General features: G+C 51.9%; 1 protein-coding gene across 7 annotated transcripts; it reads right to left on the bottom strand.

Moving 5' to 3' along the window:
- Positions 1–539: 539 nt before the first annotated feature.
- On the bottom strand, positions 540–5,999 carry CITED1 (Cbp/p300 interacting transactivator with Glu/Asp rich carboxy-terminal domain 1). Of its 7 annotated transcripts, none has more exons than XM_074359186.1 (4): positions 5,787–5,935; positions 5,254–5,272; positions 1,703–1,827; positions 540–1,161 (listed from the first exon to the last, which is right to left on the bottom strand). In XM_074359186.1, the coding sequence occupies exons 3-4, from the start codon at positions 1,760–1,762 to the stop codon at positions 616–618; spliced, it is 606 nt and encodes a 201-aa protein (XP_074215287.1). In that variant the 5' UTR covers positions 1,763–1,827; positions 5,254–5,272; positions 5,787–5,935; the 3' UTR covers positions 540–615. The 7 variants fall into 7 exon arrangements, with proteins under 7 accessions (XP_074215287.1, XP_074215286.1, XP_074215285.1 ...); XM_074359185.1 differs by lacking the exon at positions 5,787–5,935 and adding an exon at positions 5,621–5,728; XM_074359184.1 differs by lacking the exon at positions 5,787–5,935 and adding an exon at positions 5,615–5,722.
- Positions 6,000–11,377: the final 5,378 nt, after the last annotated feature.

The raw sequence follows: 11,377 nt of genomic DNA, 5'->3' as shown, positions 1-11,377 counted from the left end.
TCTGTAGTTTTCGCAATTTTCCAGAGAACTCTGAGCTCCCAGGTCATTGGATCCTTCTTAGATCATACCAATTATTGCCCGTGGGCAAAAAGGCAAAGGAGTGGCCTTAATGCATCAGCTGGATTGGGACTAGAGAGTGGAAGGGGGTGGCTTTTAGAGTTGGTGAAGTGTGAGCCACGTGGTCAGGGCAACCCTTTAGACTTGGATATGCAAGTGGCGAGTAGGCTGTAAGAGGGGCTGGGTCAGTCTTTCTTCCAGGAATGCCCCCAACCGGCCCCCGTCATCAACCTCGAATAGAACAGTGTTCCTGAGGTCTTAGGGCAATGACACTGGGTACTTGGGCTCCGGAAGAGAGAAAGGTGATGGTAGCAGGAATTCAGTGAGCAGCACTCCCCCCACCCCATCCTGTGTCCTCCCCATTCCTCGCATCCAGGCCAACTCCCTCCCAACTATCCACCCACAACCCACCACGGGATTTAGAATTGCTAAAAGGATACCACACCCCTTTCAACCTCAATGAAGAACACCTCGAGTCCATCTCTTTGTAATTAATTTTTATTTTTATTTACAACAGAATTGGTGGCTTTATTCCTCCATCTTTAGGAACAGTTGGCATCAGCAGCCAGATGGAAAGTCTGCCGTGAAGTCAAACTCATTCTGCCCCAGCCACAGCTCCGGCAGCTCATTGGCTCGGTCCAGTCCCAGTTCCACCACCAGCGACATCAGCACCTCCTCATCCACCGGGTCCGAATCGATGATGGCAGGGCTCTGGGCACCGGCAGAGGGAGAGAGTGACCCCGCCCCTCCCGCCTGAGCCCCGAAGCCCCAGTTTTGCAGGGGCCCTGCCTCCCCGGGTTGGCCCGGAGCAGTGGAGGCTGCGGCGGCAGCAGCGGCCATCCCGTGATACTGGCTATTAAGTTTCTGCAGCTGCATACTGGCCAGCAGGTGAGGGGCGGGGTGCAGGTTGAAGGGTGGGGGCTTAGTGGGAGGGGTGGCAGTAGGAGAGCCTATTGGAGATGGCGATCCTGAGGAACTAGCAGGAGCCCCACTGGCCTTGGTTCCATTGGAGGTTACTCCAGGGTAGTGCAGAATGGCCACTGCTTTGCGGTCTTTCACCCCCAGGTTAGAGTAGGCCAGAGAGCTCATCTCTTGGTTGGCATCCTAGAAGACAGAGACAGGCACAGTATGGCATCCCTGCTCCTGGCTTGTCCCTCACCCTTCATCGGGGGCTAGTGGTGGGGAGGCAGCAAAAAGGCCCCCCTGGAAAGTTAGGCTTGAGTCTCCTTTTGCCATCATGGCTCTGAGTACTGTGCTCTGGCCTGAGTTCCCAGGCTGGGCACCCACTTTCCTAAGTGACTTCACTGCATTTATCTCCCTCCCCTGACTCTGCCTTCAGCTCACCCTTCTACAAAGGGGCTGTCACTGTCCCTCTTCTCATCCTCACTTCCATCTTCTCAGTGGGGTGGTCTTTTCCAATTCTACTTCTCTGCCCCCTTCCCCAACATCTTTCAGCACTCCTAATGGGTTTGATGTGACCCTTTTTTCAGTAGAAGCTATTTTCATTCCCCCTGGAGAAAGCTCCGCTGTCTCCTGGCTGCTGAAGGACACCAGCTACCACAGCTCAGAGGGCCTCCCACATGGCCCCAGACTAGGTCATCTTTCCGGGCTTCCGTGTCTTCATCAGTAAAATGGCCCAAGTTACCTCCTTTGCAGGTGAGGTGCCACCCTTGACGTCAAGCGCAGGCCTTGACATAGTTGGCATTTCAGAGCCTTGGCAGAAGGTGGATAAATTGGTGGGACGTGATGCTGCCAGCTGGAGCTGTTGTGCTGTGTGTGAGGGAGAAGAGGTGATAAGGGCAAAGGCTTTATTGACCAAGAAAGTACTAGCAAAGCCCGAAGCAGGGCAACTCCACACAGCTACATGGCAAGGCTAGTGACAGGATTAGACTCAAGACCAGAGACCACCTGAGCACAGGGAGGAGATCCAGCTGGAACTTTTGCCAGAGGCAGGAAAGGAGCTGGATTCGTCCAGGTGCTGCCCAGGCAGCCAGCCACCCAAGTATCATCAAAGAGGGGATGCATATGACTGTTTCCTCATGCAATTGATTTCAGGGCCCCAAATGGGGGGTGTGGTGGGGGTGGGTGGCACTGTTCCTGATCCTGAGGGCAGCAATGTCCCTGAATAAGTAGCGCACTGTCTCAATGGGCCACTGGCATTCAGGCTGGAGAGCTGGGGCCTCTGCTAGGACTGGGAGAAAGTGGAAAGGAGTCGGGATGACAGAAGGCTGCAACCCAGAGAAAGAATAGGTCCTCAAAGCAAATGTCTCGGGGCTCCAAAGTCCTGCCTCAGGACTCAGAAGCTGGACTGATCAGGGTAGTCTGGGGGCTCCAGGGCAGCCAGAGAGCAGCTAGGGATGGCTGTTACCTCCACACCACAAGCCCCCTCCAAGACAGCCCTAGCAGCACTGGGCTTTCCCAGGACACCTGCCCTGAGCCCAGCCACACTCATCTGTAGTGACAGGTGGGCATAATTCTTCCTGGAGGGAAACTGAGGCACAGAGGTTCAGTGGCTTTCCCATCAGGCAGCAGTGGTTCTGGGAGTGGGATTTAGCACCCTATGCCCACATGCCTCACATGATGGCTGGCCAAGTCATCATACCTAGAATGATTCCCAAATAATTCATCCCCTAATTCAAGTGCCAAGAGCTAAGGGGGAAAGAATATCCCCAAACCAGAAAATTAAAAATCTCTGAAAACTCTTAAGTTATTTTCCTAGAAGCCTTAAAAAAAAAGCCCCATATATTCTAGCCTTCATGATGAGTTAGAAATGTAGGATTTCATATTTATAAATACCTTTTGGCCCAGAGAATCTTCAGGATCTTAAAGAGTCATCTTTCCAACAAGGATAGAATTCTCTGTGACACGGCATCCTCCCCCTCCCCCAAGCGGTCATTAAGAATCTGCCCAGACACTTCTAGAAGGTGGCCACTTACTACCTCTCTTTATTATCTTTGCACCACTTACTTGTAGGGGAGGGAGGCAAGAAAAATAGAAAAAAGAAGAAAGGGGAGGGGGAGAAAGCATGAGAAAAAAAATCTGTTGCTGGGTCCACCACCACTGCTTGATTGGAGCCCTGTTTCTTCTCGAGGCAAACTGAGAGTATTTCAAGCCAGTGATCACGAGACAAGGAGTCTAATCCATGTCGTCTTCAAGAGCCCAGCACCTTCAGGATCAAGCAATTTTCATCTCCTTAGAAAAATGTCTGGGGAGGGGCGCCCATCTTTTCCTGTTTCTATTCAGCCCTTCTTCTTTATGACACCCGGTACCCGAACGTACAAAAGAAAAAAAAAAAACAGCAGCAGTAAGAACAAAAAGAAGCAGAAAGAGGAGGGAAAAAAGAGAAGAAAAAAGAGAGAATGCGAAAAACAAAGTATCTGTGTTCTGATATCAGTTCCTGGGGAAGACTATTTTACCATGTCTCCCCCTTCAGGCTGTGAGCTCCCCTAAGCAGGACCCTGTTTCCATTCAGATCTGTCGCCTCCCATCACCGCTTCCCCTCCACCAGCCCTGACCCCCGGCCTGGGTCTGTGCTCCGTAGGCGCTCAGTAAGTGTTGTTGAATCCGTCTGAAGAAGCAACCGCATTTCGATCGGAATCCCTGCCCTTGCCTCCCCGGTTTTCGGTCCCCACTCTGCCACCTGGCCAATTCGAAGGCAAAACTTAGCAGCGCGGAAGCGTCCCAGCCCGCTCTCCAAGCTGCGAGCTGACCACTGCGAAACGGCTGCGAGAGGCGGCTGGGCAACGCAGAGCAACAAGTGCCTCCTCGCCCGCTGGTACCTCGCGAGCCCCGGCCACCGGTCCCCGGCCCCGCCGCCCGCCCTTCGTTACAGACCTTCCCGTGGGCCGGCAGCCCCCTCTCGCCTAGATGGGGGTGGGAAGGGGAGAGGAAGAAGAGAGAAAGGAGAGGCAGGTAGAGGGCCGCGTCTTTGACCTGTTGGGGGACCAAAAGTTAAAATGGCACCAACCGGATGGCTCCATCTCGATTGCTATTTTCTCACTCAGAAGGAGAAATTTAAAAATCCAAACAGTACTGCGGCTTGGCTTGGATGCACTCTAACCAGACCAGTCAGTTTCGCCACCTGAAAACTAAAGGCCTATTGTTGGCGGACAGCTCGGCCGCCCTCCTCGCCACATCCCAGGTGGAGCCGCTGGAGCTGGGGGCGGCTGGGAGCATCCCTGCACGGTGGGAGCGAGTGCCCAGGCAACGGGGGCCCCGAGCGTCCACTCCTGCAAGTGCCATATCAGGAACCGATCGGAGAGAGACGGGATGGACAAGCAGGGAGGGGCGCGGGGTCTCGGCCTCGGTAGCGAGTTTGGGGCCCCGCGGTGTTGCCGCGCTCGGGGGCGCACTTCGGCGCCGGCGGCAGCCACTCCAGCGCCTCACCAACACTTACTGAGCGCCCGCTGAGCACCCCACGCGGCCGAGGGATGAGCCTACCCCTTAGCCAACCAAGCTGCCTGTGGTCACTGCTATCACCCCGCTATGAGAAGAGCGAGAGAGAAGAGCGAGAGAGGCTCCGAGAGGTTCGGTAACTTGCCCAAGGTCACAGCGCTAGAAAGTGGCGGAGCCGGGATTCGCTGCCAGGTCTGTCTGCCTCCAAGTCCGGCGCTCGGCGAGGCAGGGACTTCGTGTGCCGCCCGGCCCCGCCGCCGGCGTTTATAGGCAGAGGGGTGTGTGCGTGGGTGTGCGTGTGTATGTGGGCGTGGGTGTGGGGGAAGAGCAGAGGTCGACCGGGCAGTAGAGGCAAGTTGCCCGAATTCGTTAACTTCCATCCCGCAATTCCGCTGAACTCGGCCCGAAAAGCCCCTCTCGCCTCCAGCTCCCGAAGGAAACCTGAGCTTTGTGCAGCCCCGGAGCCGGAGCGTCCAGATGCTGTCCGGGCGATTAGCAAAGTCGGTAGAAGCCAAGCTGGAGAAAGCGCGGGCGCGGGGAGAAAAGGTGCTGCCGTATCCCCAGGAGAAGCGGGTGCCCGGCCCGGCTGGCCAGCAGGCGGGCGCGCTGGCGAGCGAACCGGCTCGCTGGCGAGCGGGCAGGAGGCGGCCCCTAGGCCCCCAGCAGAGCAGCTTTCAAACAGAAAACAAGTCCCCCAGAGCCCTCCGGCCCGCCCGGCCGCCACCCGCTCCCCGCGCCCTCTCGGCTGGAGTCCCCGGCCCCGCCGCCCAGCCCAGCGCCCTGCCCGGCGGCCCGGCTTACCTCCGCGATGCCGCCTGCCCTGGAGAGAGGGAAGCGCGGAGCCCGGTGAGTCGCGGGCGCAGCGGCGGAGCCCCCAGCCCCTGGCACGCACGCCGCCACCGCCGCCGCCGCGAGCCGGTCGCGCTCCGTGCCACCCGACCCCGGGGCGCCTGGGAAAAGCCCGCACCGCCGCGCCGCCGCCGCCGCACCGCACCGTGCCGCGCCAAGCAGCCCCGGCCCGCGCCCGTGCCCGCCCGCCCGCCCGCCTGCAGCTTCGGCGCCTGACTCCGGGGCGGTGACGGTGGCGGCCACCGCGCTCCCTTCCCGGCGCGGGGGAACCGGCTCTCAAGCCCCCATTGCCGCCCGGAGAGCCCTGACGCACACGCACACGGCAGCAGGCTGGCCTCGGCTAGGAATCCCAGGAAGGACAGACCCTTTTCCCCCTTTTTCTCTCTCCCCCCAATTTCCACGTCTTTATAACCGGCTTAGGGCATTATTAGCACATGTCCTGGCTCGTGGGCGAGTTGGTGGCAAAATCTGAACTGGATACTCACTGAGGGCCAGAGCGGGTGCCGTGCCTTCCTCAGCCCTCTTCCTCCTCGCCAGGAACGACCCCTCGCCGGCGGGCGGTGGGCGGGCAGCCGGGCGGAGCGAGCCTCCTCTCGGCAGCTCAGCGGTGCCCCTTCTGCAGCTGTGCCGCTGGGAACATTTTATAGCGGCGGCTGGCGTGTGTGGCCCTTTAAAGGCGCTCGAGCTGGTGCAGTCACCGCGGATCGTGTGAAAGCGAAGGGCCGGCTGGGGAACGGAGTCCCAGCAGCCCCGCGGGTCCCGCGGCGCCGGCGACCGGCCACAGCTCCCGGGGTGCGGCTGGCGGGCCCAGGCCGTGGCCACCCCGAGCCCCGAGCCCCCGGCCCACGCCTGCGCTTCAAAAGCGGGCGGGGGCCCGGGCCTGGGGCACAGTCTCTCCCCACCACCCTGCATGGACTTGCCCAATAAATTCCACTTAGTAATTTCGCTGAGGCGAGGGAGAGCTGTTAGTGTCTGTTTTCTGACCTAAATCTAGAGGGTGGCCAGAGCGGGCTTCAGGGGGTTGGGGGGAGAGCTGTGGGCTCAGGAAATGACTCGGAGGAGGGGGACGCACATGGGACGGGGCCCGAGGGGCATGATTTGGGTTTTCTGCAGGACTTTCTCGGAGCCTGTCTGCCCTCTTTGGGCTGCACCATCTCCCTTGTTGAAGGGCCGAGGCTGAGGGTCCCTTTCCTCTTAAATAGCCAGATTTCGGGCAGAGCCTCCTGGAGGGCCTCTCCGGCCGGCAACGGTAGATTCCCTCGAAGGCCTGAGCTGAGGTTGGGTTCGAGGGATTCTCTCTTGTGGTTATCGAGGGCTGAAGGAGGCTGGCGGGTTGAGACGTGGAGATATGTTGGATCGGGGGCCAGGTGCACCTCACGAGGCACGCCAGAAAGCCAAGAACAGGCAGCAGGGTACTAAGAGCTTGCCCGGGGCTCTCGGGGATTCCTCCTGCCTTCCCAGTATCCCAGTTATTTTATTATGATTATATAATCATTCCCAGGTAACAGGAATAACATTTTGCATTAGGAGAACGTCTTTCTTGGGTTGGGGTGTTATCTTACAAATCTTTTCGGAAAAGAGGTTCGGGTCTTCTTCATTTCAGTTCAGGCTCCTCGTGGACAAGAAGTTCCCAGTCTCACCTCTTACAGGAAGGCCACCAGGATTACCCTTCTACCAAACTCCCTTCTTTGGACCCTTTCAGCAACAACTACTCAGTTTACAGTGTTTATAAAACATGCTCTTTCCCTCTCCTTAAAGTCCTGATGTTAAGAAAAAAGAGGGGGAAGGACTGCCACAAAGTCATTTTCACTATGTATCTGTTCTGTCTTTTTAATTGGATTTGAAGACCTAAAGGTCTCTCTCTCTCTCTCTCTTTCTTTCTTTCTTTCTCTCTCTTCCTTCCTTCTTCCTTCCTTTCCCTCTCGCTTTCCTTTAGTTCTTTCTTTTAAGTACCCCCAAGTGCCCTGCATTTGCTCTTTGAACAAAGTTCTGTTTGTTAATGGACTGACTGGCTTACTGACATAAAGATGGGGAGCAAACAGAGGGACAGTCAAGGTCCTTAACTGACGCCTGGAGGAAGCTGGGGCGAGTGCTCTGGACTCCAGGTAAACCCATTCCTCAGCCCCCAAGGCTGCCTTGCGTGTCTCCATTCCTTCACCTCACTCTACCCCAACACAAACGCCAGTAACAACCACATCCCACACACCATCGCTGCACTTTCTCACTTTGCACAAAGATCGTGGATCGTGTCCGCTATACTTCTGATAAAAGGCGGGATCTGTCCCGAGTTTGCACATGAAATACACCTTCAAGACATCTTGATGTTTGTCTGACGTGAGCGATCCTGGGCTTTCTAACAGTGTTTTGCTAATTTGGACCTCCGACCTACCCTCCGCCTCAGCCCCCAGCTCGGGAGCTGGTCTGGAAATCGCGTCCGCGTCTCCGCGGCAGGCTCCGGATCCGGGAGGTGGCGGATCCGCCCTCCATCTATTGGAGGGCTCCCAGGCCAATTGTTAGAAAGAGGCATATGTTCTTCTCGGCTTCTGGAGTGTCTCCGGAGCAGTTGGTCAACAGCCAGCCCCCTCCCCCATCCGGACCATTGAAGGACAGAAAAAGGAGCGCCCTCCGCCACATTTCACTGCGCCCACATGCCAGAAAGGGTCTCCCCACTGGTGACTTCCTGTCATCTCCACTGTCCACCTCCTGGGGAGCAGGGAAGAGAGAGGCTTCAAGCACTCAGCTTCGGAGCACAAAAGCCACCCCTTTCCTTTTGGGGGCAGATGAAAGGGGAGGTTAGTTGCTGAGGCAGGGAGAGAGCAAAGTAGACATTTGCATTTCTCTGCAAATATGCCCTGGATCACTGACTTCCCAGTAGGCTCCAGCCGAGCTCAGAGCTCTCCGCTGAACTCTTATCTCCAACTTGGCAACTAGACCGCGAGCTCGCAAACCTAGGAGAGGACAGGGATGATCAGCCAGCAAGAACCTTCTGTGCGCCAGCATTGGACCTGGCGTGTTCCCATCCATCATTTCATTTAATTCCCACACCCTGTGAGCTAGGGTTTACCAAAGGTGAAACGGAGTCCCAGAGATTTGCCCAAGTTCACACAGCCAGGAGGCTGGGTGTTTGGATCCAGGTTAGGCTGACTGCAGCGCCCTTGCCCTCACCCTTGTACCTTGCTGCCTGGGAGGTTAAGGAGGCATCTAAACTATGGTCAGGAGTACAGGTTCTAGGGTCAGTCAGCCTGGGTTTAAATCCCTACTGGCCATTTACTAGCTGTGTGATCTTAAGCCAAATGGCTTCATTCTTTGTGCCTTAGTTTCCCCATCTGTTAAATGGGGAGTATAATGGTAGCAACCCGGTGGGCTTGTTGCAAGGATCAAAGAAAAAGCTTAGGTTGGTGCCTGGTATGTAGTAAGTGGTCAACAAATACCTTCTGATTTTTTCCTTTTACCTTCTAGTCCTGCATTAGCTCACATACTTCGGGTTCAATAATACTTGCTGACTGATTAATTTAAAAACCAGACTGCGAGGGGATGGAGGTTCATAAACTCAGGAAGGGAAGGAAGAGGAAAATGCAGATTTGTGTTCAAAATTCCACCTTCCAGAACCAAGGGCTGTCTGAGCCATATGACAGGAGTAAATTAGGGACCAATAAAAGATGATGACTTTTTACAGGACAGCCCCTGTCTAAGTATACAGAGTGGTCTCCAGAGATGGGTACTCAGTAGGTATGTAGAAAAGTTAAAAAGCACAAATCTTTGTTCAAGAATGTTTGGAGGATTGTTTATAATGGTGAAAAATGGAAAGCAATGTAAATGTCCATGGTGAGGGAGTATCCCTTGGTACCTTGGCACTAAAATTTTTTAAAATTTATTTTAAAAAATTTGTTAACACTTTTATTGTGTTTCCTGTACAGTAAACTACACACATTTTAGATATACAATTTGATGAATTTTTATAGATGTATACACCCATGAAACTACCACCACAATCAAGATAGCTAACATTTCCATCACAGCCCAAGAGGCCCCCAATTTGTCCCTTTAGACCCCCTTTAACCCCTGGTAACCGTAAGTTTGTTCTCTGTGTCTGTGAGTCTGTTTCTGTTTTGTAGATAAGTTTATTTTGTGTCCTTTTTTAAAGAGATTTTTAAAAAATCCTGACTTCAAAAACTTATTCATGGGAAAATGTTCACAACAAAATATTAAATTAAAAAAACACTGGGTACAAAGTTGCATAAATATGATGCCAAGTTGCAAAGGGCACAAAGAGCAGAAAATTAAATACTATGTTTCCAACCATGGATGAATATGAGTAATGAAGCAATGGTCAGGAAAATATCAAGCCAACAACAGTGTCAGTAGGGAGGTAGGATTGCGAGATATTTTTTCTCTTTTCTCCATGTTCTGCAATATGATTTTATTATTCTTATAATTAAGTTTAAGTTTGTAGTTAATGGACTGCATAAACAGTATGCTCTCACTTTTGTTAAAATTATACGTGCACAGAAAAAATATTGGAAGAAAATACACCAAAATATTAACAGTGATTATAACTGAGTGGTGGGATTCTGGGTGATATTTTTCTTTTCCTTTATTTTTCTGCAATAAGATTATATTAGTTTCTTTCAATGAAAACAGATTCATAATTTGAAAAACACATAATCAGCACAATCCCATTGGTGTTAAAATTATGTCTGTAAATTGAAAAAAGGGGAAGGAAATATATTAAAATATTAACAGTTTTAATATTAAATGGTAAAGGATTATGGGTAATTTCTCCTCTTCTCTTGATTTTTCTGTAATATAATTTTATTACTTTTACAATTAAAATAAAATAGTACCTACAAATGGCATATACTGTAGAATCCCACTTTTGTTAAAATATATATATATATATATATATATATATATATATATATATATATATATATATGTATAGAATAAATAATAGAGTACTCCAATACATGGTTGTCTTTGGGTGATGGGGCTATGGATGATTTTTGTTTTCTCTCTTATACGTGATTCTTCATTTTCCAATTTTTTTACAGCTATCGTGTATTATTTTTTATTTATAAAAAATGTAAAAAGCAGTTCAATACTGAAGTATTTTTAGGAAAAAAGGGCAAGTCTGGGATTTGTTTTAAAAACTTCCAGTGGGATGGGGGAAAGGTGCATGGGGCTATAGAAAAAATAAGATGTTAGTTGCTGACGAGGGGTACAGCAGGCCTTCATTATAATGTTGACTTGTGTATATGTTTGAAAAGTTCCAGAAGTATTTAAAATTTTTTTCAAGAGGCCCTCTAGGTGTTATGCCTCTTTGTTGTTGTTTTATGTTTGGCGGGGGAGCTGATTAAGTTTGTTTGTTTGTTTGTTTGTTTGTTTGCTTATTTATTTATTTAAACAGAGGTCCTCAGGATTGAACCAAGGACCTTGTGCATGCCAAATACGCGCTCTACCACTGAGCTCTACCCTCCCTACCAGGAGAATTTTTTTAAAAAGCATTTTCATACACATTATCTTTTAATCTTATGTCAGCCCTGTGGGGTCAATTATCTCCATTTTACAGAAAACGGAAAGTCAAAGAGGTGAAGTCACTTGCCCCACAAGTCACACAACTGGGAAGTGAGAGAGTGGGCTTGACCCCGGGGTCTTGACTCCAAAGCCCCAGGGCTCCTCAACACATCCCAGTGGCTGCTTCTTTTTAATAATTAAAAATAATTAGCATTTCATCTGGTGATAAATGTCATAATTGTTCCCTGCACAGAATTTGGAAATAACAGAAAAGCACCAGGAGGAAAACAATAACCCACCTGCATCATGGTTAACCCTTTGGTGTCTGGTCATGCAGACTTTATCTGGGCTGCCTCTTATTCCAGAGGTAATGGGTGGGGCAAACGTCTCAGTAAGAGTGGTGAGTCATTTCATTCCTAATGGACTAGTGAGTGAAGCTGCAGCTGTTTGGGGACCCCTTCATGTGGGTGGGGCGGCTCAAATGATGGTGAGTCCTAGCTACCACGCTCCCACTCTTCCCTGGTGCCCCCTCCAGATACTGCAAGTCTGGACCACAGTTCTT

The sequence above is a fragment of the Camelus bactrianus genome, chromosome X, assembly GCF_048773025.1.
Source record: "Camelus bactrianus isolate YW-2024 breed Bactrian camel chromosome X, ASM4877302v1, whole genome shotgun sequence".
Taxonomy (NCBI): Eukaryota; Metazoa; Chordata; class Mammalia; order Artiodactyla; family Camelidae; genus Camelus; species Camelus bactrianus.
Note: the sequence above shows the minus strand (reverse complement) of the source record. Positions and strands in the feature narration are given on the sequence as shown.

Coding starts and splice junctions, on each gene's coding strand:
- CITED1 (XM_010973586.3), bottom strand. CDS start 4,832: ATGGAAGTTAACGAATTCGGGCAACTTGCCTCTACTGCCCGGTCGACC. Junction 1,828..4,597: donor TTCTAGCGCTGTGACCTTGG/GCAAGTTACCGA, acceptor CCTCACACACAG/CACAACAGCTCCAGCTGGCA. Junction 1,162..1,702: donor GCACCTCACCTGCAAAGGAG/GTAACTTGGGCC, acceptor TCTGTCTTCTAG/GATGCCAACCAAGAGATGAG.